At 48.7% G+C, this 21,377-nt stretch overlaps 7 protein-coding genes across 7 annotated transcripts; 2 read left to right on the forward strand and 5 right to left on the reverse strand.

Moving 5' to 3' along the window:
- Window positions 1–356: 356 nt before the first annotated feature.
- F4817DRAFT_303779 (TrkH-domain-containing protein) lies at window positions 357–3,557 on the reverse strand. The gene is made up of 2 exons (XM_049299827.1): window positions 1,774–3,557; window positions 357–1,703 (listed from the first exon to the last, which is right to left on the reverse strand). Exons 1-2 carry the CDS (start codon window positions 3,227–3,229, stop codon window positions 808–810), a joined length of 2,352 nt encoding a protein of 783 aa, XP_049161804.1. The 5' UTR covers window positions 3,230–3,557; the 3' UTR covers window positions 357–807.
- A 395-nt stretch (window positions 3,558–3,952) lies between these two features.
- On the reverse strand, window positions 3,953–6,205 carry F4817DRAFT_313379 (MFS general substrate transporter; the record flags this gene model as incomplete). Its single annotated transcript, XM_049300239.1, has 4 exons — window positions 3,953–5,011; window positions 5,064–5,121; window positions 5,173–5,501; window positions 5,558–6,205. 4 exons carry the CDS (start codon window positions 6,203–6,205, stop codon window positions 3,953–3,955), a joined length of 2,094 nt encoding a protein of 697 aa, XP_049161805.1.
- A 1,653-nt stretch (window positions 6,206–7,858) lies between these two features.
- F4817DRAFT_329639 (uncharacterized protein) lies at window positions 7,859–10,011 on the reverse strand. The gene is made up of 3 exons (XM_049302297.1): window positions 9,788–10,011; window positions 9,463–9,722; window positions 7,859–9,408 (listed from the first exon to the last, which is right to left on the reverse strand). Exons 2-3 carry the CDS (start codon window positions 9,670–9,672, stop codon window positions 8,509–8,511), a joined length of 1,110 nt encoding a protein of 369 aa, XP_049161806.1. The 5' UTR covers window positions 9,673–9,722; window positions 9,788–10,011; the 3' UTR covers window positions 7,859–8,508.
- Window positions 10,012–11,561: 1,550 nt separating this feature from the next.
- F4817DRAFT_329643 (GNS1/SUR4 membrane protein) lies at window positions 11,562–13,714 on the reverse strand. Its single transcript, XM_049302298.1, has 3 exons — window positions 12,731–13,714; window positions 12,392–12,674; window positions 11,562–12,336 (listed from the first exon to the last, which is right to left on the reverse strand). The coding sequence occupies exons 1-3, from the start codon at window positions 13,130–13,132 to the stop codon at window positions 12,038–12,040; spliced, it is 984 nt and encodes a 327-aa protein (XP_049161807.1). The 5' UTR covers window positions 13,133–13,714; the 3' UTR covers window positions 11,562–12,037.
- A 1,050-nt stretch (window positions 13,715–14,764) lies between these two features.
- F4817DRAFT_313382 (cytochrome P450) lies at window positions 14,765–16,381 on the forward strand (the record flags this gene model as incomplete). The annotated part of the gene is made up of 1 exon (XM_049300240.1): window positions 14,765–16,381. One exon carries the CDS (start codon window positions 14,765–14,767, stop codon window positions 16,379–16,381), a length of 1,617 nt encoding a protein of 538 aa, XP_049161808.1.
- A 722-nt stretch (window positions 16,382–17,103) lies between these two features.
- On the reverse strand, window positions 17,104–18,472 carry F4817DRAFT_329647 (uncharacterized protein). The gene has a single exon (XM_049302299.1). The coding sequence runs from the start codon at window positions 18,156–18,158 to the stop codon at window positions 17,487–17,489; it is 672 nt and encodes a 223-aa protein (XP_049161809.1). The 5' UTR covers window positions 18,159–18,472; the 3' UTR covers window positions 17,104–17,486.
- A 501-nt stretch (window positions 18,473–18,973) lies between these two features.
- On the forward strand, window positions 18,974–21,075 carry F4817DRAFT_303999 (putative N-alkane-inducible cytochrome P450). The gene is made up of 3 exons (XM_049299828.1): window positions 18,974–19,007; window positions 19,091–20,589; window positions 20,708–21,075. The coding sequence occupies exons 2-3, from the start codon at window positions 19,227–19,229 to the stop codon at window positions 20,884–20,886; spliced, it is 1,542 nt and encodes a 513-aa protein (XP_049161810.1). The 5' UTR covers window positions 18,974–19,007; window positions 19,091–19,226; the 3' UTR covers window positions 20,887–21,075.
- Window positions 21,076–21,377: the final 302 nt, after the last annotated feature.

A 21,377-nucleotide genomic window follows, 5' to 3' on the forward strand; every position in this document is an offset into this window, starting at 1 on the left:
TGGTCATCCTAATCTCGACTGTAGACATCATGAGTTTGCTGCTAAATACTCGTGGATACTCCGAAATATAGCTTAGTACGAGGAGTACCCTATCGTCTGTAACACGACAATGGATGTGGCTACGGCGCAGTCTACCGGAAATTTATATCTAGGTGCTTCTTAAGGACTTTAGAATATTCGAATGCGGCATCACATTCTGCTTTCTTATCATAATGTGAGATCGACGACTATATGTTTTACCTACTATCCTTTACTGTTAATTACTACAACGTTAGTATAGGTAGACCAGGTTTTTAGGTAAATCATCCCGGCAAATTTTAACAGGGAAATCAAGCACCTTGAGTATTAAGAACACTGTCATACTAAGATGATACGAGAAAATGTCTTTTCATTCTCGTAGCAGCAAAGCCCAATAAGGGTATGGCTCTATGTCTTACGCATGATAAACTCTTGTTATCATACGTACTAACTATGACTAAGGCGAGCCCATGATGAATTCAATAACTTCTATATTTCGTAACCATGTGTGTGCTGCCCGCTCGCTTATAACGCCTGATTAATCTCAAGCAGCCGCCATGCCAAGTTCAAATATGTTCCTGGCCCTTGAACCGCAATACTTGCCTCTATTACTCCGTCTAATCGCGTTGATATCTCAATAAAAAAAAATCTAAAAAAGGGGGGGTGAAGAATATGACAAAGGAAAAACATAAAGTATTTAGTAGTGAGTGTCAGATGTTAAAGCACCTAGTTTCTCTGCGAAGAATGCACATAGCATCATTCGTATTCAAAACAATCATAGCGCTAAGCTCAACGCGAAAAAGCAGACATGCTCCGAATCTCAGCATCTTCCTCCTCGTACTCGGCAAGTTTCTTCCCCGGCAACCGAATGGCCCTGTCCAGCGCGACAGGCAGACCCCTGTGCCGACCTCTTAGCATGACCAAGATCATGATGATCTTGCTTCCCGTGTGCATGCCCCCGCTCAAGCTGTAGCTCTGGTCGGGCAGGCCGATACTAATGCCGATGTTGGTGTAGCCCGAGACGATTTCGAACAAGATGTTGAAGACGCTGAATGAGACCGGGTCGGCGAGCGAGTGACTCGTCTCGATGAGCGTGATGAGGAAGAGCATCAGCGCGATCCACCACACGTCGTGGCTGAGCTGGCCGCGCACCTGCTGCGAGACTAGACTAGGGGGACCGGCGGGCGGGTGGTTGTGGAGAGAATGCACCGAGGCTCGCCCGAAGTCCATAGTTTTGGCCCGGCTGAGCGGCTTGATCGCTGGTGCGGGCGGGGGTGCGGAGACGCCGACACCTTGGAAGCCCGTCATGCGACGCTGGATTTGGCGGCCTACGAATGCTGTGCCACGACGACCGACGGAATAGAGCATCTTGATGGATTTGGTGGTCGGCGCTCGCGAGGCTGCATCCCAGTTCCTGTTGTTGGTCGTGACTGGCTGGAGTCCGGTTTCATCCAGGATGTTGGCAGCATCTTCCTCGACGATACTGCTGCTTGCAGAGTGGAGTTGTTCCTCCTCAGGTTGGTCGCCTTCGTAGATACCTAATGATCGCTCTTCATAGACGTTGGAGTTTCGCATGGTGATGATGTGGGGGTAGGCCGCTGTATAGTACACGACGAGCCAAAGTACCAGAATGTCGAAGTACATGGCTGAAGGTGATACTATGGCATATCCTCCTGAAGGGATCGCTGTTCAATTCGTTAGCTCGAGATCCTTTCTAAATCATCACGTGTTACTATCATAAGGGAGGGCACTTACAGAATCCCTGGAACAGCGCGTCAAAGATACGCTGGCCGATGGGAATAGCATCCATAGTCGGATTTCCGATGCTAAGAAGCAGAATCAAGACCCAATCCACAATCACAAACGCTCCAAACGTAGCCGCAAACATCCAAGTATCCTTGGCCGGAAACAAACTGGTATACACGCGACGAGGGAACTTCAAGATAAAGTCGAAACCCTCTTTCCAGACGCCGTACTCCTTATCTTTAGAAAGAAGATTCAGGAGAGTCGACATGCTCCATATTATAAACCGCATGAAAACCGGGAAAGCCGCCGGGCCCGCGAGCGACAGCAGCGTGACGACGACGAGCAGGAAATACGAAGACTGGAAGGGTAAGAAACCCGCATCCAGGAGCGTGAAGCCGGCGTTGTTGTACGAGGATATGGCCAGGAAGATGCCCGCCCACCACGGATTCTGGGCATTGACGGCGGCGGTGTCGACTGCGTAGACTGACATCCAGGCGCCGAGAGCGATGGCGCCGAAGAATTGGCAGAGAAGGAAGTAGACGATGACGAAGAAAGACAGGAATTTGAGCGAGCGATACTCGACGCCGCCGAGGTATTCTCGTTGATCCTCCGATAAATTGAAGAACTGCCCGTTCCTCCCGATATTGCGCTTCTGCTCGGTTAGAAATGTCTGCACGTTGAACCCCTCGAACGCAGTCCTTGATTCCGCCGTTCCAGATCGTCGTCTCGTCGCTCCACTTTGGTGAGATTGCGTCTGGTAGATCGAGTGCGCGGTTGTTGCAGAGTGGCCTTCGAGGGATTTGCCCTCTTGGACAGGCTCCAGGAAACCAACATGGTGATGCTGGCCCCTCCCATTTTCGACATCGATTTCCGGAACAGTTCCCTCCTCGGCCGAAAGCGCCCTTCTAGTTGACGCAGACAGGTTCCTCACATGGCCAGTAGGCCGGGCCTTCTCGCCCGCGCGTCCCTTTCCAAACGACGACATGACCTGCAACCCAAACATAGCACCCGTCATACCGACAATAGCACCGGTTCCCGAGACCTTCTTCTTCCTCTTCTCGCGTTCCATATTGACGATATCCTCGAATCGCTTCTCAAAGATATGTTTCCGAAACGCGATCGTAACGTACGAAATCAACACCTGGCTCCCAATCATCATCAACACGCACAGCTCGACCTGCTGAAACGTCGTCAACTGGCTGACGTTGACGGTATTGAGCCCGGACGCAGTCAGCGCCGACATCACCATGAACATGCTATCCCACCATCCGACGCTATACTTCGGGGCCGAAGCACCCCAGAAGATGAGCGTGGCCACGATCGTGGTGCCGATGAAGTACGCATAGTGCAGCGTGATGTAGTTGACTGGAGGCAGATACGGTTTTATGGCGTATGCCGCGTTGGCCAAAGTGTCATGAACTTTAGGATGTTTGTCACCGAAATCCTCCCACCATTGAATCCCCATAGCTAATGGCTAATCTCTAGCCTTTGGAAGAAACGTCTTGAAATTTCGGTCCAGCCGCGACGGCGATTTAAAAGACAAGAAGGAAATTTTATTAATGAATGAATGGATAAATGAATGAATAAATGAATGAACGGCGGTGGGTTTGGGTTTTTTTTTCTTGTGCCTCTTGTTTTTTCTGTCCAACGGAGCACGGCCTATGTACTGCCCAAAACACAGATAAGATCACCAGGGTTTGCAGATATGTATGCCCACCCTGTAGGATTCCGTACTATGTATGTCCAGTTTTCCCAAATGGCATCTTATGTATTAATCATGCCACCGAGTCAAAGAATGATTGGTCTCTTTCATTTAAAACAATCGCTTGTATGTATTAGGTAGCTTAACTAACAAAGCTATTCTCTTAATTCTATCATATGCGTATAAGCTAAATAGATTCGCCCTATTACTCCTAATCCAAGAACCACATGCAAAACATCAACAGATTTTCAGACCCTGGCAGCCCTGCTGGCTTGGTTATGCTTGATGATCCTAACCGACCAGGGTTTGCATTGCGCTATGCTCGTGGCAAAGCATTAAACGTGCTGACGCGGAAGATTAAACACTATGCTCCCCTTAACATTAATACGCCGTATTAATACAAATCTGACCCATTACTTATTTTATCCTAACCTATCATACCTTAACATAATAAATAGTAAAAGAACATGTAATAGCCTATAGTATCTACACCTTTTCCGTCTCGGCCATAGGCTTGTTTGGCTTCTTAACGGACTTCCACTGTAAAGCACAGCAGGACAAGAATGCCAAGCCGGCGAGCGGGATTGCAACGAGAAGAACCGTATGTAGTGCTTCGTCGTACAGCGTTAGTAAAGCGGGAAGCTGCTCGGGCGGGACAACCTTTCGGAAGGCGATGGCCCCTGCGCCGACGATAGCACGGACGTCAAGACCTGGAATATCCGTCTGCTCAATGAGATCCGCGAGACGGTTCTGGAAGACGCTATTGCCGACCGATATAAAGACGGCGCCACCTAGCGATTGGGACGCGACGACGGCAGCAGTACCGATAGCCAAGTCGTCCGGTCCTAGCACCGTTTGCACCGCCGTAAAGCCCTGCTGAATTGACATACCGAATCCAGCCGACGCGAGAATTTCGAATCCAATCCACATTCCCGTACTCATACTCGGGTGGAATAGCGTTATGATACCACAGCCTACGGTGCCGATTGCGCTTCCGAGAATGGCCGGCGGTGTGAAGTAGCCGACGACCGACACGAAAATCCCCGAGAATACAGAAAATAAGGCGTTTGCAACAAAATACGGGATCATAGCAACGCCTGATTGAATGGCACTGTAGCCTAGAATGGACTGGAACCAGATCGGGAGGAAATACGTGTGGACCAGCAAGGCGCCATAAGTAAAAAATGCCATCAGGCACGATGCGGCGACGGTCCTTTGCTTAGCAATTGCGGGCGGGATCAGAGCACGGTCTTTCTTCCACCGGAGCCATCCAACTAGTACGATTGCCGTCACGCCGGCACCGCAGAGCAGGCCGATAACTTCAGCGCTTGCCCAATCGGCGCCTGTAAGGGTGTATTCCAGAGCCAGGAACAACATCACTGCGGCGCCCAAGAGAATGACATTCCCGACGAGGTCGAGGCTGATCAGTCGCTGTATGACTTTCTCCTTGGATCCCGTGCGCGGTTGCGGGTGATATACAAGTATCATCACAATGATCGTCACGGCACCAACCGGGAGGTTAATCCAGAAGCACCATCGCCATGTCTGCGTCGATATCAGTCTATTGGTTCTTCAACGGTTTAGGGGCTATACATACAACTAGATCCGTAAATACACCTCCGATGAGAGGGCCAACAGTGGCGCCAACACCGAACCTACAAAGTTAGCTTGCCGCGATTGACACTCAGGGGTCGTAGAGCGCTTACATTAACCCAACCACTGAAGTATATATCGGCCTAACATTTAATGGTACAGCCGTAGCAACTATTACAAAACTCCCAGTTAAGATGCCTGCGCTGCCCAACCCGGCAATCGCGCGTCCGATGATTAATGTTGCCGAAGACGGCGCAAAGCCGCTAATAATAGAGCCTATTTCAAAAACTAACATAGAAAGAAGATACGACCATTTGACGTTAAAGAGAGTGAAGACGCGTCCGAAGACGGGTTGGAAGGCGCATGCCGTGAGGAGGTATGATGAGCCATACCAGCCAATGTCTGCCGTAGATTTGAACTCGGCGGTAATAAAAGGAATGGCCTATATTCCGCGTTAGTCTCCTATTCCAAGTTTGAAGCCTTTTCTCGTTTGCTCACAGTTGTAATGATAGTTCGATCTATAGAGATCAAGAAAACGACTAATGAGAGACCAATGGTGAGTAGAAGTAGAGGGATTCCCTGTAAGAACTGGTCCTGGTCGGCAGCTTCGGCTACTGTGACGGAAGACCGTTGGCTTCGCCTATCGCTGTCTACTTGTGGTTCCAGCTCATACGGCCGCGAGGTCTTGCGAAATTGCAACCCCGGTTTGCCCGGGTGCCTCTGTTCTCCGACGGGTGTTACGAGCCGTTCCTTAGGCGTAGATGAGACGATTCTGAATTTGGCGTCATCTGTCCTAACGGTTGATAGATGCCGGAGATGGGGAGCAGAATCTATCAGGAGATCGGCCAAGGTAGTCTGCCGGTCTAGGTGAACTTGGCTATCCGTCTCGCTGCCTCCGTTCAGCGTTTTGCTCGAGGCCGTGGAAATGTCTCTCGAGTGGGAATATTTTAGCTTGGAAACCCCATCGATAAGTTCCCCAGAGAGCCAGAAAGGAGAGGCCGGGCGAAGCGGGGGAAGACTCAATTCAGCATCGCCATCACATTGCGTCGAGGAGAGGCTGACCCTGCCATCGTTGGAAGTTGCGGACTGATACACTGATGAGATGTCGTCGTCCAGCGAGGTACGATGGCTGCCGTCCTCCTCCATCGCGCGTTTGTTATTCTTGCCGGGTTCAACAGGTTCGATAGCCAGGGCTGCTTCGGACCCAAGTCTAGATCGAAGATAGTGAAGACGGTAGGAAAACATCTAAACGAGCGTTGGAGACCGTGTTACCCCGGTCACATAGGTACCGACTTACCGTGGAGGCGCGACGTCACTTACACGCCTACTCGTTCCACCTCTTCCGCGGGTATGGCACCTCGATGCCAATTTCCCAATGCCGATAGCGCCCAGACCTTAGCTCGCAGCTGCGCAAGCAAGCCCCCACGGGTGGGAAACTGCCTTGTTTTTTTCCGCAGATGGCGCTAGGTCTGGATGTTTCGATCCCGGTAAATTACCTACTTTCCCATTGGAAAGCGTTGACGAAACCGCTTTGCCGACATGGGATAAGCTGGAATGTGCAGGCTACGAATAGTAAAACGACCTATGATAGAGGATCCCATAAACAAAGAAGAAAGCGTTAGCAAGTAGCATGCATGCAGGACAAGCAAGCTCCATGTGTAAGGTCGGCGATCGCTATTAACGTTAAAACAGAAGCTTAGCAGCCCTTAGACCAATAGCAGGAAACATAGGAAGCGAAAAGAAAGCTGGCAAAGATTCAATAGCGTTGTTGAGCTGGCGCTGGAGCGCGGCAATGTCGATCCTACCGTTGCTGTGGATGCGGTGGATACGAGCTGAAAAAGGTCCGGTCTAAGCTATGAAGCTTAAGAGTAGCCAAGAGGCCTTTAGAGTAGAGCATTGGGTACTGGGGGCGAGACAGCAGAGATACCACAGACTACAGTAGAGACAAGAAGAGAACACTATCATGAATCGGAGCTTGAAAGGGGAAGAGATCTGCGGCCCGCCGTCTTGGAATTTAATAAAGTGGGGTACGTGACGGATGTGGGCCGAAGCCACTGCTGCAGCTGCGGCAGCCACCGAAGCCCGGGACTAGTACCGCTCAAATGAACGCTGCTATGTATCCCTTAGTCTTGCTTACATGTACATAGTAATTTATGTACTTAAATCTTAGCCTTTTTACTCTTCCCGTTTTAGTACTTCGTAGCACTTATAGCTAAAGTACCTACACATGTATCCAATACATGCGCCAGTTAACGGCACTACAGCACACCCGGGTTACCGGAATTGCGCAACCAGCGTGTAGTATTCGCGTAGGAGTTCGAGATGTACTGACTAGCGTAACCAATCTTATCATGTAAGACGGCCAGAGACATCATTCGCATAAAGTCCCCTAGCATCGAGTCTTATGGACCCTCGGGTCTTACTCGAATTGGATGTTATGATGCCTACCACCCACGTGGCTTGCCCAGAAGAGACTATTGTACTCGGTATTGGTTGTCTCCGTCCTTCGTGCAATGCCTGGCTACGAATTTCCCCAGATCCGGCTAGACAAAATACCGTAATTCCACCAATGTTTAACTGTTGATGTGATTCACAAGTGTTACTTGCCATGGTTCGGTTCGCCCCCTACTGCAGGTTCGTTGGAACTACTGGATATTGGGGATGCTAGGTTGTTAAGCTATTAATTCTACTTACTATGCTTTATAGGGATACACCTTGATAGTCTATACAAAATATAATAGAAAATGTTTACTATTGACAAGCTAATAGCTTCACAGCTTTCAACAGTTAAGAGCTATTGATTGGTAGATATAAAAATAAAAATAACTTGTTTCTTACTAACATTCAGGCTTCTTTGTATCCCCAGCATAAGCCTATCTATGTTTACACTAAACTACGTCCCTGGCTTATTCTTTCAAGGGATATATTTTTTTTTGAGCTACCCTTAAATTTGTCCTAAACGCCACAGAGCCGGGAATACCAACAAGAAGCTTACAAATGTAACATTTTGTTTCCCCCTGTTTACTTCCAGCCGCGCACGCGACCGACGTGGTCGAACCAAGCTTCTCCAACTGCAAGATAGAGTTGGGGGTCATCTCGTATTAAGATTACCTACCTATATAGTATATATTAAGATTATTAGAATATGCAACCACTGCCCTTATGTATGACCCCTAGATATGTGCCCACTACCATGACCAATCGTTCCAAAGGGACCATGCTTATTGTTTATGTTGCATTGAAATGTGCGTATGATATCAGCTCATTATACTTTGAACTGCATACATAATGCAAGGTATGTATGTGAGTATGTAGGGTGCCGTGTGCTAGGGATATGGTACAATAATAATGAAGCTATCGCTATAGATGGATGGAATGCAACTGACGTATCTCAAGAACGCCACTGTGATTACTGTTGCTGAAAACGAGAGGTGATAGATAAGTGATGATCATAATACCTGCGTCTTTTTCAAACGCGCAAGCTGCAGGAGAGTGTTGACTACTCCAACAATGCCTGCACCATCCGTGTGTCTTCCCAAGGCCTCGCAGTCCGCGCCCGCGAACTCGGCCTCGAGGTTCTGTTGGGTCTGACCGGCAAGGAGCTGTGCAGTCTCAAGCCCCTTTTGTCTCTGTGCCTCAATGCCCTGCATTGTGGCCTCGTCGAAAGTTTTGTCCTCGGAGCTACACGCCGGTAATAACCCAGATATTTGTAGCATGAGTTCCGGTGAAACAGTCTTACGTCCGGATTTAAAGACGCATTTACTTAAAGCTGTGGCAAAGATGTGCTTGTCCGGCTTGACTTCATTTTCCATGTTGCTGCTGTTGGACGATACGCTGTCAGGACTAGGGTGACATAGTTGGTCTTCATCCAATTCTGTAGTGCTATTCCGTCGACTCTGGCTCGATGACTGCTCGGGATACAGTGAATAATTCCTTGGTTTGGCGGCATCCTTGCGGACAAAGTGGGTTACGATGTAGATCCATTTCTCGTCCCAGGCTAGAATTTTAGACCACATTTCGTACTCTTCATATGGGCGTACTTCGCGCTTAAAGTTGCATGATACTGCGCCGAGCGCAAGGCCGAACACGGGCTTCCTAGACCCGGTGTATGCAGCGGTTCCACCGCGCATCTGATCGATGCCCTTCGCGAATAACGTACAGACAAGATGAGTTCGTGCGATATCAACGTCCGCGAAATATGATGAATTAGATTTGTGCATGTTGAAGTCAATCTCCATGAGTTGTGCCGTGGAAGATGTGATGATAGGTTGAAAGATATGAGTAGGCGTGAGCGGCACGGCTGGCCGTTGTGTTCGTAAGATAAAACGGAAAGCATTAACAAGTCGAAGCTTTAGAGCATGTTAGCTTCATGATTGGATAAAGATGAGACGAGAGCTACTTACATGCCACATAAATGGCATATTCTTGATGTTTAATACGACGAAAAAACATAGTAACGTAAACCAGAGCGTCGACCATGTTAGATGAAGGTATATTAGATTAGCAATAGAGGGCCTAGATGGTTGGATCTCGGCAAGGGGACTTTCTGATGAGAAGTCATAGGTTGATCCACGGCTCTGGTTAATAGAGCCTAGGATGTACGTCGTCGACATCTTGGTTGGATCTGGACAAAGGAAATTTTGGAAGTTGTAAAAGTCAAAATCTATTGTATGCAGGTTATGAATCTCTCGTACTGGCATGAAAGATTGGCATGAAATATCAACATACGTTTCGCTAGGCAACATCATGTAAAGGTCTCACAAGATACGGCGGTTATCCGCAACGTTCCCGCACGCATATATGTTGGGAAAGTCCAGCTGAAAGACAAGAAGCAGCCTAACCCGCGCCCCGGGTTGTGATATCATTGGGATGAAGGATGCCGGGGTCTAGCCTCAAGCTGTGTAGCAGCTAACAACGGAGAGATAAGAGGCCCTGAGGTGCCCACCCTTTGTCTACCCGCGATGAGCGGAACTCGTTTCCCTGCTATTACTACATGCGTGAGGTACTTACTGTAAGTTAGGCATTTATGCTACTTTACCTGCTCATTAGCATCGGACTAGGAGATGACATGTCAAAATAGGTAGTGATTGACATATCTGAATCTAGAGGAACGGAACGATTAGTCAATGATTCAGCGATGTCCAAAACTGGGAGAAATCCCATGATCTAGTAAAGTCAATGCTATAAGTCCTTCCGAGTCAAGTAAACGACCGTGCTCTTTGTGGAGAATAGCGTATAGGGTGACGCTGTGCTGGGTTGCTGGGTTGCCGGACAACCTTCCAGGTCTACCCGGCATCGAGAGCATCAGATGCCCCAGAGGGTCCAGAAATGTCTCAGAAACTGTTACTAAAATGTAAACTAAGTCACGGTTACGCTAGGGCGTTCGGAAAGCGCAGCCAGTAGGCCAGCCTATCTCTCTGCATGATACACTGTACGATACATATCGGGCAACGCTCGTAAGCCTTCTTCCCCCTAGGAACAAAAACTATTCTCATCCTTAGAAAATACGAAAAATAGGGCACCACAGGTTACACTGTCACATGTGGGTAAGTATATTCGGATAGGGAATTTTTGTTCACTTCGGGTTGAGCAGTTCCCGGCAATTTAGAATAGCGTCTTATAAGCGTAAGATCTTTTTCTTAAAGCCGCCGGTATATGACGCCAAGCTAACCGTCTTAAGCAAGTGGGCGGAAATAGCGAATTGGATAGCGGATTGGATACCGGCTGAAACATTGAAAGTCTTATTGGATAAAAACAACTAAACAAATGGGGAAAAAACCAAAAGCCAGTTAAGCTTTCGGCACATTGAGAGTTCGTGTGACATAGCTAATGACGTTCATCAAGATTAAGCAAGATCGCATACTTAATGCAAAGCGTAATACGTCTTTTAATTCTGATCTAAAAAGTGCTTAACCATAACTTAACTACTACGTAAAAGGATTCACCAAACAAGAAACATTCCTCTCTGTATATAACAATTTAGGCTAATTTTTAAAGATAATAATATTGCCACTATGATTTACATACTGTGGAGTATCATCGATTGATCTCGATCACGTAAAAAGAAGCGGATACTTCCTACGGCCCGCTATGCAACGTACTAAGATAAAGAATTAGTGTAGTTGACTGCAGGGGTCGGTATTTGGGTACCTATGCTTAGGTACCTAGATGGCAAGAAATATATCTCGTATCCTGTAGCAGGTAATGAAACTTACGGAAGCGAAGGAAGTATTCAATACCTAGATACATAGTATTTACTATTTGTGGATGGAAATTTGGCGATAGCCATCGGATTTAAGAGATTGAGTGCCTTCGCTGGGTCTGATAAGGACAGGGTTAGTATAGAGCTGGTAAGAGAGGCTGAGAGACCCCTGTAATGAATGCCTTTGTTCCTTGGTTAATGCTTGTACTAGAGATGTATCTAGTACATTGCTGATATTTCTGATAAGTGATTGGTTGAAATACTGTTGAAATACCTAAGATCAAGACAACCAGGAAATAAGCTAAGCCTGCGGGGTCCGGAACAGTTACATCCCACAGCAGGGGGCATTGACCACTTACAAGGGTCCACTTACAAGGATCAAGGAGATTTCCGCCCTGCCAATTCTCTTGGCCGTCACGCCTCTTTTTCAACTTCAGGCCAACATGATAGCCTAGAACATAACCCCCCACCCCTGCTTGCAGACAACTACCGGAATTCGATACGCCTTACTTTATTTTACGTTGAAATCATTTATTTCTCATTATTCTGCCGATAACGCTAAACTTGGAACAATTCGAAAATGCGTATACATTAGACTAAGAATTATACATTTTCATTAGTTTTAATGATAGACAGGGACGCCTACTCCATCCGCCCCGGGCCGCCCTCCCTTTTCCCCTTCTGGAACTTAGGAGGATGACAAGTTAATGATTAGGTATCCACATTCCATGCAGATATCCAAGCGATGGGCTTGAATGGGTAAAGCTGACAGAAAATCACTTTCTGGAAACTATCGAGCTGTTCATATGTTCCACTCCGCTGCAGCTGTCGGCCACCTTGGCCGCGCTCTGCTTTATCGATGAGACCGCGTGCTTGTCTGACTTCTTATTGGCCCTGCGAGAGGATGCCTTCCTGTATGTGGAGATATAGAACATGATAAAGAGCACTAAATACGAGCTCAAGATCAGGCACCCACAGACAGCTGCGAAAGGCTTACCCGTGCATCGCCCCATATGCGGCAGATACGGAGCATGGGCACTAGCAAAATAGTCCCACGATGCGAAGTACACAAACCCTGCCACCACTGTTAGCGTCTCTCATACCAAAGATTAGTCCAGTCAGGGCCTTACCAAGATCGAGAATGAACTGGCCAATCTGCATTCGGGTAATCCACTCCTTCCACCAAACCTTGACACCTCGTGCGCTTTGGAAGTAGTACCAGTACATCACGACGTGCACAGTCAGGTTCAGGGTAATCGGGACCCACGACACCGACGTGTGACCGAGCAGTTGGGTGTAGCACAGCAATGCTGTTGCCGGGTGGTGGTAAGTGTGGAGGAAGGTAAGAGGCTTCTTCTTGACCATCAAAAAGACAGTATCAATAAGTTCGATGTATTTGGTGATGTAGTTGAGCTGGGTGGAATTAGCGTTTTGATCGCAGTTGATGGGCCTTGACCTTCGGTACTCACATAGTAGAGAGTTACGAGCTCGTCGGTCCAGCCATCTGCGGTGCAGATGTTCGAGTAGAGGCCATGCTTCCAGATAGACGGGGCTAGTTGCTCGATGAAGAGAACTAGGAGGCCACCGCTCAGTAGCGTTAAGAACAGGTTGTGAGCCTTGAACAGACCGTTCAACTTCAGCGGCTCGCGGTTGCGCATAAACTCGCGGCCTCCGAAGATGACAACGAGGTACAGAACAATCATGCCCACGGCCTCGGTCACGGTCGACATCGGAGTGACTCCCTCCTTGAACCTGAACTCGTTTGCATGATATCCCGTAACGGACATCCAAACCTTGTCAAAACCCTGCCACGGCGCGATCTTGATCACGCCGGGCGAGGCCTTGAAGGCATGGATAGAATCAAAAGACATGGCTAATTAACAAATATGAGAATAACAAAGGAGGTCGACGAGGCCAGCCGAGAAGCCCAGGTGTCACGATGCTGAAAGGAGAGTTCTAGTGAATTTTGAAGTCGACGGCCGTTATTATTATAAGCGCCCGGTGATCTGGATAGAGATTAAGTGATCGATGTCATACTGCGTCGACTAACGAGCTAGCCTACAATATCAACCAGCTGAAAACGGATAGGTTGAACTAACAAACTCAATGAACTTAAGAATAGTCCCGGATACTCGGTCGAAGTTATTCTATTCTAGGGATTTGGTTAACTCTATATTAGGTACCCCACATAGAACACGGTATGAAGGTGCGGTTACACCATTGCTTTTGATGCCAATTACAAGTAAAACAGTACATCTTTAGCTAGGGCCTAGATGATGGCATATTTTAACAGAATTCTAACAACTGTGGATACGTTTATTTCTATAGTCTCGGACAAAAGGCTCCCGGCTGGGGTATGTGGCTCTTAGATATCCTGGACAGGTATGTATCTGCTAATTCGCTTTCTCGTTTAGGATTTCAGAGGCTATCGATATGTCTTACTTGAGATGGCTTTATGGTATGTACTATGATATATGGTATGGTTAATAAGTCACGGTGTGCAGGTTACATGCATGTGACTGCAACTGGAATCCTGGTTTGTTCCATTCAGAAAGCCTAGTAACTTGCCCACACACCAAAATTTTAGGACCAGTCAGGTCGACATAGTTGTCGCCCCCCGTTCTGCCCGATAAGAACTCGTCGGTCTAGATTCTATGTCCAGCTGACCTGGTAAGTACCTAGAGTCAGTCATTGCCAATGGTTTCAATATCTTTCCGCTGTTGTTGGCCAAAACATCGTCAAGCCAAGATTATGGACAATTCCGCACTCGCCTACGATGTATTCGAAAAAAAAAGGCTTTTACGTCAGTGGAATTTACCATCCAAGGACTTGTCCTCTGGTGTCGCTCACTTGTTATAGTACCACGAAGTAGTGGAGTGGCCTAGTTCTTAGAGCCCGGATAGATGGAAGCCGGGTTTTTCGGCGATATCTACTACGTGTACCTAGCGACAGTTATCTACAAAACGGCTACGGATCTAACCCGTACATAATAGCGTTATCGACAGTTGAGCTATACATCGCATATGCCCCTGCAACGCCCTATCATACATGGCTTGGTGTCGTTGGCTCGTGGGTTTCCAGACCTAGCGATGCGCAAGGTCGATAATTACAAAGATCGATGTCACACGAACTTTACGAATGCCTAAACCGAGATTGCGGGCTGAATAGACCAAGTTCTGGGCTAGTACCTATGCTTGTAAACCCAGTTCTTAGATCTAAGTCTCAGTAACCCCCTAGAACCCAAGGTGTGCCTCGGAATTAGGTGGACCCCCTCCTCAGACGTTGTCTTACACGCCTTTTTCCAGTATGGCATCATCGCATATTTCGGCGTATTCCCATTAGTCTATCTATATAATAGCACTCTTTGTTGATCTTATCAACCCCGGTAAACATGTCTGCGACCTTGCACCAGAGTTGAATCTCATATACCCCTTCTTCTCCTTACGTTCGGCTTCGAGGTCCTTTGTTCTTGTTCTACTGTCTTTCCAACATAATCTTTCAACATGTCCAAAGTCACCATGACTCCGGTCCTGGCGGCGACGGCGGCCGCCTCGTTCTTATATGCGCGTCACGCTGAACTGCCAATTGCCTCCACGATCGCAACGTCGCTGGCTGTTGTGCTTCCTCTATATGTTGTCGTCTGGCTTAGCTGGATATTCCCCTTCTATGTGTCCGAACTTAGACATGTACCGACTGTGCCGGGCTTCCCTCTCTGGGGTCAGTTCTTTGACATTATCACCCAAGAATGCGGTTTACCTCAGCGGAACTGGCATCAACAGCACGGTTCTATCGTCAGATACTTCTTTCCTTTCGGTGCGGAACGCCTTTCTGTTGCCGACGATGAGGCCCTCAAGCAGATGACTGTCAAAAACCCTTATAACTACCCTAAACCTGTTCGCGCTAAGCTTTGGATGGTTCGCATCCTCGGTGAGGGCGTTCTACTCGCCGAGGGCCAGGAGCATGCTCACCAACGCAAGTCCCTCGCTCCAGGCTTTTCGATCCAGTCTATTCGTGCACTCGCCCCGGTCTTCTGGGAGAAGTCGCTTCTCTTAGCCAAGTGCTGGCGTGAGGAAATGGCTGCCGAGGGGGTCACGACTAAGTCGTTCGAGGTACTCGAGTGGCTCAACAGAACCACACTAGATATCATTGGCAGCGCCGGCTTTGGATACGAAATTGGTTCGCTACGTAACCCCGAGACGCCCATTCGCGAGGCCTATCGTCTAGTCTTCGCTTTTGATATTGGATCTCGTATCATGCACGGAATTCAAGCCTTCATCCCTGCCTCTAAGTACATCCCTTCTAAGATGAACCAGGATATGCAGACTTCTCGAAGCATTATTCTGAACAAAGCCACTGAGATTATTACCGAGAAGCAAGCGCAAGCAGAGAACAACACCGGTGGCAAGGATATCATCGCTCTTATCGCCCGTGATAACAAGAAGATGAAGGCTATGGGAGAAGCTGGTCTTTCTTTTGAAACCATGCGCGACCAGATCATGACTTTCTTGGGTGCTGGTCACGACACTACTGCAACCGGTGTAGCCTGGACTATTCATTTGCTGTCCACCCACCCCGAGATCCAGTCCCGCCTCCGCGAAGAGATCAAAGACTTCATGCCCTTCCTCTTCGACAAGGAATCTCGCTTTGACCCCGAAACAATTGCCAATGCCGACCCCGATCAGCTCCCTTACCTCGATAACGTTTGCCGTGAATCGTTGCGCTACATCCCGCCTATCCCTATGACAGTGCGACAATCCCTCGCAGACGACCAGCTTGGCCCTTACAAGGTTCCTGCCGGTAGCGTTATTTACGTCCTCGCAAATGCCATCAACAGGTTACCGATGTACTGGGGTCCCAGCGCAGATGAGTTTGACCCAGACCGGTGGGATGACCTACCCAAGACATTCACCGCCAACGCTTTTATGACTTTCCTTCAAGGCCCGCGCGGTTGCATCGGCCGCAAGTTCGCCGAGATTGAAATGAAGATTCTGCTATGTTGCTTGCTCAGCATGTACGAATTCAAGCGTGACTTTGATACGCCCGATCCCGAAGAGTGGAAGATGTGGCGACTAGTACTACGACCGAAGGACGGCGTCACCGTCAAGGTTACCGCCATTTAAAATGCACGAATCATACTCTACTATTTATTAACAACTAATTCTTAATTTATCACACCGTATATATGGAGATAATTTGAAAGACGAGGAAGTCGAAAACAAGGACCAGCTCTCTACTAGTGGCTAAGGTGTTACTACACGGTCATGTTTAGGGTCTATAAGACATGTAAATGAAGGTAGTCAAAGTAGCATGTTTAGGCTCTTATGAGGTGTACGTATGGATTATAATAACTATTTGAAAGTTAATTACCTCTATGCTTTACGCGTGACGTCTCGAGGATTCCTAGGAGTGAGATTGAAAACAATGGGAGATTCTTCATCATAGCATAAAGGTACCTTATGTAACATGAAAGCCCATCCTTTCTCCACGAATCATAATATTTAAAGCAACAATTAATTTATATTTATTCCGATATTTGTACGCGCCTGTAACACTGCCAGGGTACCGCAGAGGCTATGTTGTGAATAATCGAGCATACTTCACAGTTCTAGTCCTGTTGTTATACCCCGCGTGAAGTGGAACTACTATATGTGACATCTAATACGGTAAGTGCTCGGGTGGTTTGTAGGTCTGGGTAGCCACCAATAGTAAATAATATTAGTCAATGTGAAGTATCAAACTAGCTGCGTTACCCGTTCGCGCAGGCGCTTACGGGGAGTGCCTAGCTTCAAGAGTGCCTTTTACGCCACATATAAGTCTGGCCTCTGATTGGCTAGCCACACCTCAGGGCACGTCCGATGAATTTTTTGTAGAATCAATTGACCTACTATACTATTGTATAAAATTTTCGATAATTGGTATCGTTGGATAGAGCGCGTTTTGCATGACTTTTTTATCTTATTTGCATGTATTTCAGACCTTATGCGATAGAATGGCAAAGGGAAAAGTCGCCAACTGCGGGGCGATTCTATGGATCTGATTGGCTGGAAAAATTGTGGCAGTACTAATAAAATATAGGAGAGTTGATTATGTACATGAAGGGACGTATCTGAGACAAGGTAATAATAAGTAGTAACACGACAACTTTTTAAAATACATATTTCCTCCCAGACAACAACAATTACAAAGCCAAATTTACCTAGGTACCTCCTAACCTAAGATATAAGATTATGAGCTTATGTTTTTGACGACGGAATCCACCGTGATGGGGTCGCAAACTGAAATGCCAATGCCCTGACAGCTGTTATCGTTGCTTAAGTTGAGATCTGGTGCGATTTTTGGACTGAGGTCGAGTAGACTGTTACCGCTGCTCTTGGTAGTAGGGCTGCTAGTAGCACTGGTGCCACTGGTGGGACTAGGCTGGACAGGGTATGCTGTAGGTGCAGGTGTAGTAGATGCTGCAGAAGATGGTTCGACCTTGGCCTCGTCGCCACCGTCCTTGACTGTCTTGGTGACATCTGAGCCGACAGTAATGGGATCACAGGCGCTAATGCCGATGCCTAAGCAGCTGTTTTCATTGCTCAGGTCGAGGCCAAGGTCGACGTCGGGACTCAAGTTGATTAGAGAGTCCCCGGAGTCACTGTCTTTGGTGCTAGGCTCTTCCTTAGCCTTAGAGCCGTTGTCATGTTCGACGGTGGAGTTCTTCTCAGAGTCGACGGTGATGGGATCGCACACGGAGATGCCTAACCCAAGGCAGGAGTTATCATTATTAGCATCGAGCCCAAGATCGAGATTGGGACTGAGGTTGATGAGCTGGTCCCGCTTGTTCTCGGCCAAGAGTATCGGTAGGCCGTGAGCTATGCCGATGAAAGAGAGGATGAAGTAGTTGAAGGCGAGCATATTGGCCGTCTAGCTGTAGTCTCGAACTACGGAGCTCTCGGGCACCAAAAATAAATAAAAGTCACGAATTTGTGTTTGAGAAGTTGGAAGATGGGGTTCTACAGTAGATCTCAGCTCGAAGTTTTGCGTCAAGAATGGAAGAACAGACACTCGTATCCAAGTGATCGACATTCTCCTACCTATTATATCCCCAGTACTGTATCATATCCGTGTGGATTAGGTACGCAAGACTTTATTTTACTATTTCGTCGATCGTCAGTGGCTGTTACAAGTAATCAAAGCTAATAAAACTATGCGAGTGCTTTGTTTTCTTTTCCAAGTATCAAGCACACTAGGTATCTCCAACCCGCCGCGTTCAGTCCGTCGAGCCGAGCCAATGCCCGATTCAGCACTTCCCGAATAGGCAAGTTCATCAACAGGAGGAAGCCTTGCTTTTGGGCTCTCGAGTCACATCTCACATCTCCCCCACTGCGGAGACCCGAGTTCCCCCCCTGACAAGCGCGTTGGGGGTCAGACAAAACTATCAAAGTATTCGATACTTCGAATACTTTTCCTATTACTTTGATGCATGCACTGCTGACTCCATACGAAAGCCACCGGCAAGAGACCCGACCAATGGGCGAATAATCGATGACGATCTTCATGTTATCGCTTGAGCGTGTCGAAAGGGTTTGAAAACTTGGTCATTGTCAATACTAGATGCAGAATAATTCTGCGAGTCGCGTTACGGTCACATGAGCCTGTTTGGCGTGTTTTTAATACCTATGTCCTACTTGGTGGATATTATTAAACAGGGTACCGAGCGAGCGGAATAGCTACAAATGTAGGGCAGATGTAAGGGATAGATATGTATGATAAGTGATGACACCCACGACAGGTCGTTCTTTATGGTAGCCCTAGGACGGAACTGTGGAGGAACTAACTCGCTGAAGAGTGACGGATAGAAACCGATATAGAGCATTATTCTATTGTACCCCTACATCATCACTATAGCACTAGGACTACGAGAAACACCCGGAGTTCAGAATAACTCCGTTTCTTTTTTTGTTCCTCCCAGACGCGCTCAAGATGTTTAGGATCACGAGCAGCGCCCTTGCCCTGCTCGTCGTCTTCCTGGCCTGGACCTTTGTCAAGTCCAAGCTCAAGAAGCGCCACAACGATGCAAAGGCCGCGGCGCTCGGGTGCCTGCCGCCGCCGGTGCTGCGAAGCACAAATTTGATCGGCAACTCGATATTGCGGGAGTCCATGAAAGCTACCAAGGAGGACCGCGGGCCCCAGTACGTGGCCGAGAAGCTGGATAGCATCTCGCCAGACTGCCATACTGTCAAAGTCCCTATCATCGACTATGAGATCCTCGTGACTCGTGACCCCGAGAATGCTCGCACGCTCTTCACCAACCCCGACTTCGACATCAGTCACCACCGGCAGCTGAGTTGGATGCCACTGTTAGGCAAGGGCATCTTCACGAGCCGGGGCGATATCTGGAGGCACAGCCGTGCGCTCTTGCGGCCACAGTTCGCGAGAGAAATGATCAGCGACCCGCAGCTTGAGGAGCACCACCTGCAAAACCTATGGGGCCAGCTCGCCGCCGACGTCACGACCGGGTGGACGTCTAAGGTCGATCTCGCGCCGCTCTTCTTCAAGTTCACCCTCGACACGGCGACCGAGTTCATCTTCGGACAGTCGGCCAACTCTCTACAAGAGCGCGATAGCGCCAAGGACCTCAGCCGCCACTTCAACGCCGCCAAAGTCTGGATCGACAAGCGCGGCGCCCTGGCGAAGTTCTACTGGCTTATGAACAGCAAGGAGTTCAAGGAGCACTGCGCCGCCATCCACAACTTCGCCGACGGCATCGTAGCCGACCGGCTCGCGAACCCGGAGAAGCGCAGCGGCGCCGACCCGGAAAAAGGGGCCCGCTTCAACCTCCTCAACGAGCTAGCCAAGGAGACGCAGAACCCGCAGGAACTCCGCAACGAGACTCTGCACGTGCTGATCGCAGGCCGGGACACAACAGGCTGCCTCCTCGGCTGGGTCCTCTACTTCCTCGCGCGGCACCCCGCCGTATACGCGCGTCTGCGCACCGAGATCCTACACCGGTTCGACGACGGGCCCGCGGACTTCCGCTCGCTAAGCCAGCTGCCGTACCTGCAGTGGGTCGTCAGCGAGACCCTCCGCGTGGCGACCGTGATCCCGCTGAACGAGCGGATCGCGCTGCGCGACGCGGTGTTGCCGAGGGGGGGCGGGCCGGACGGCAAGGCGCGCGTGTTCGTGCCCGAGGGCACGCAGGTGCTCGTCCCGCTGTACGCGATGCAGCACCGCGCGGATATCTGGGGCGCGGACGTCGAGGAGTTTCGCCCCGAGAGGTGGGAGACGTGTCGGGCTGGGTGGGAGTTTATTCCGTTTGGGGCGGGTGCGAGGAAGTGTCTTGGTCGTAAGTGTTTTCCTTGTCGTCTACTTATTGATACATAGTTCTATCCCTATTCCCATTCCCTGGTTTACAGGTTTCCTGGCGAAGGACAGCAGCTAACTACATAACTACCTATCTGCAGAGCAATTCGGACGCCAGGAAGTCAGCTACGTCGTGTCGCGGTTCTGCCAGAAGTACGACCGCATCGAGAACATGGAGGAGGGCGACGGCAGGATCCGGCTTCATCATGCTATTGAGAACCGGTCGGGCACTGGTGTTCAAGTGCGGCTGCACGAAGCAAAGGCTTCTTCTTCTGCGTGAGATGGTCTGCTGGGATAGCTCTACGCTCTACGTGATGGATTAGATGGATAGCTTAATATTGTAATGTCTACGAACTAAATGAGGTGAATTTGAATACATGACAGCCTGCTAGAATATAATTCATTGCTGATGCTCGGACTTCACTACCTATCTCCTAATATACTTGATATCTATCCTCTTACTTACAATGTGTATTTACTTCTCCAGAAAACTACCCCCTTTCCCCTATTCTACCACCCCTTGCGCTATCTAGCGACAGTAACTCCATAGAATAGTTAATTGCCTAACCTACAACTACCCATCGATATACTACGCCTATCCCCATAATAGATAAACACCAGTATAACAGTTCGACTAGACTACCTAACCCAGATCGTCCCATCAGTATCCAGTCGCAGTCCACTTCCCACGTGGTGAACATCACGCCGCAAATGCAGATCCCCTTATCCTCCCCAACCCATAGTAAATACAACCATGGATACTAAACGAAT

Source organism: Daldinia loculata (assembly GCF_022478755.1).
Source record: "Daldinia loculata strain CBS 113971 unplaced genomic scaffold F4817scaffold_9, whole genome shotgun sequence".
In the NCBI taxonomy this organism is placed as follows: Eukaryota; Fungi; Ascomycota; class Sordariomycetes; order Xylariales; family Hypoxylaceae; genus Daldinia; species Daldinia loculata.

Coding starts and splice junctions, on each gene's coding strand:
- F4817DRAFT_303999 (XM_049299828.1), top strand. CDS start 19,227: ATGTTTAGGATCACGAGCAGCGCCCTTGCCCTGCTCGTCGTCTTCCTG. Junction 20,590..20,707: donor TGCGAGGAAGTGTCTTGGTC/GTAAGTGTTTTC, acceptor ACCTATCTGCAG/AGCAATTCGGACGCCAGGAA.
- F4817DRAFT_329639 (XM_049302297.1), bottom strand. CDS start 9,672: ATGTCGACGACGTACATCCTAGGCTCTATTAACCAGAGCCGTGGATCA. Junction 9,409..9,462: donor ATATGCCATTTATGTGGCAT/GTAAGTAGCTCT, acceptor CATGCTCTAAAG/CTTCGACTTGTTAATGCTTT.
- F4817DRAFT_329647 (XM_049302299.1), bottom strand. CDS start 18,158: ATGCTCGCCTTCAACTACTTCATCCTCTCTTTCATCGGCATAGCTCAC.
- F4817DRAFT_329643 (XM_049302298.1), bottom strand. CDS start 13,132: ATGTCTTTTGATTCTATCCATGCCTTCAAGGCCTCGCCCGGCGTGATC. Junction 12,675..12,730: donor AGCTCGTAACTCTCTACTAT/GTGAGTACCGAA, acceptor AATTCCACCCAG/CTCAACTACATCACCAAATA. Junction 12,337..12,391: donor CCAGTTCATTCTCGATCTTG/GTAAGGCCCTGA, acceptor CAGTGGTGGCAG/GGTTTGTGTACTTCGCATCG.
- F4817DRAFT_303779 (XM_049299827.1), bottom strand. CDS start 3,229: ATGGGGATTCAATGGTGGGAGGATTTCGGTGACAAACATCCTAAAGTT. Junction 1,704..1,773: donor CGCGCTGTTCCAGGGATTCT/GTAAGTGCCCTC, acceptor CGAATTGAACAG/CGATCCCTTCAGGAGGATAT.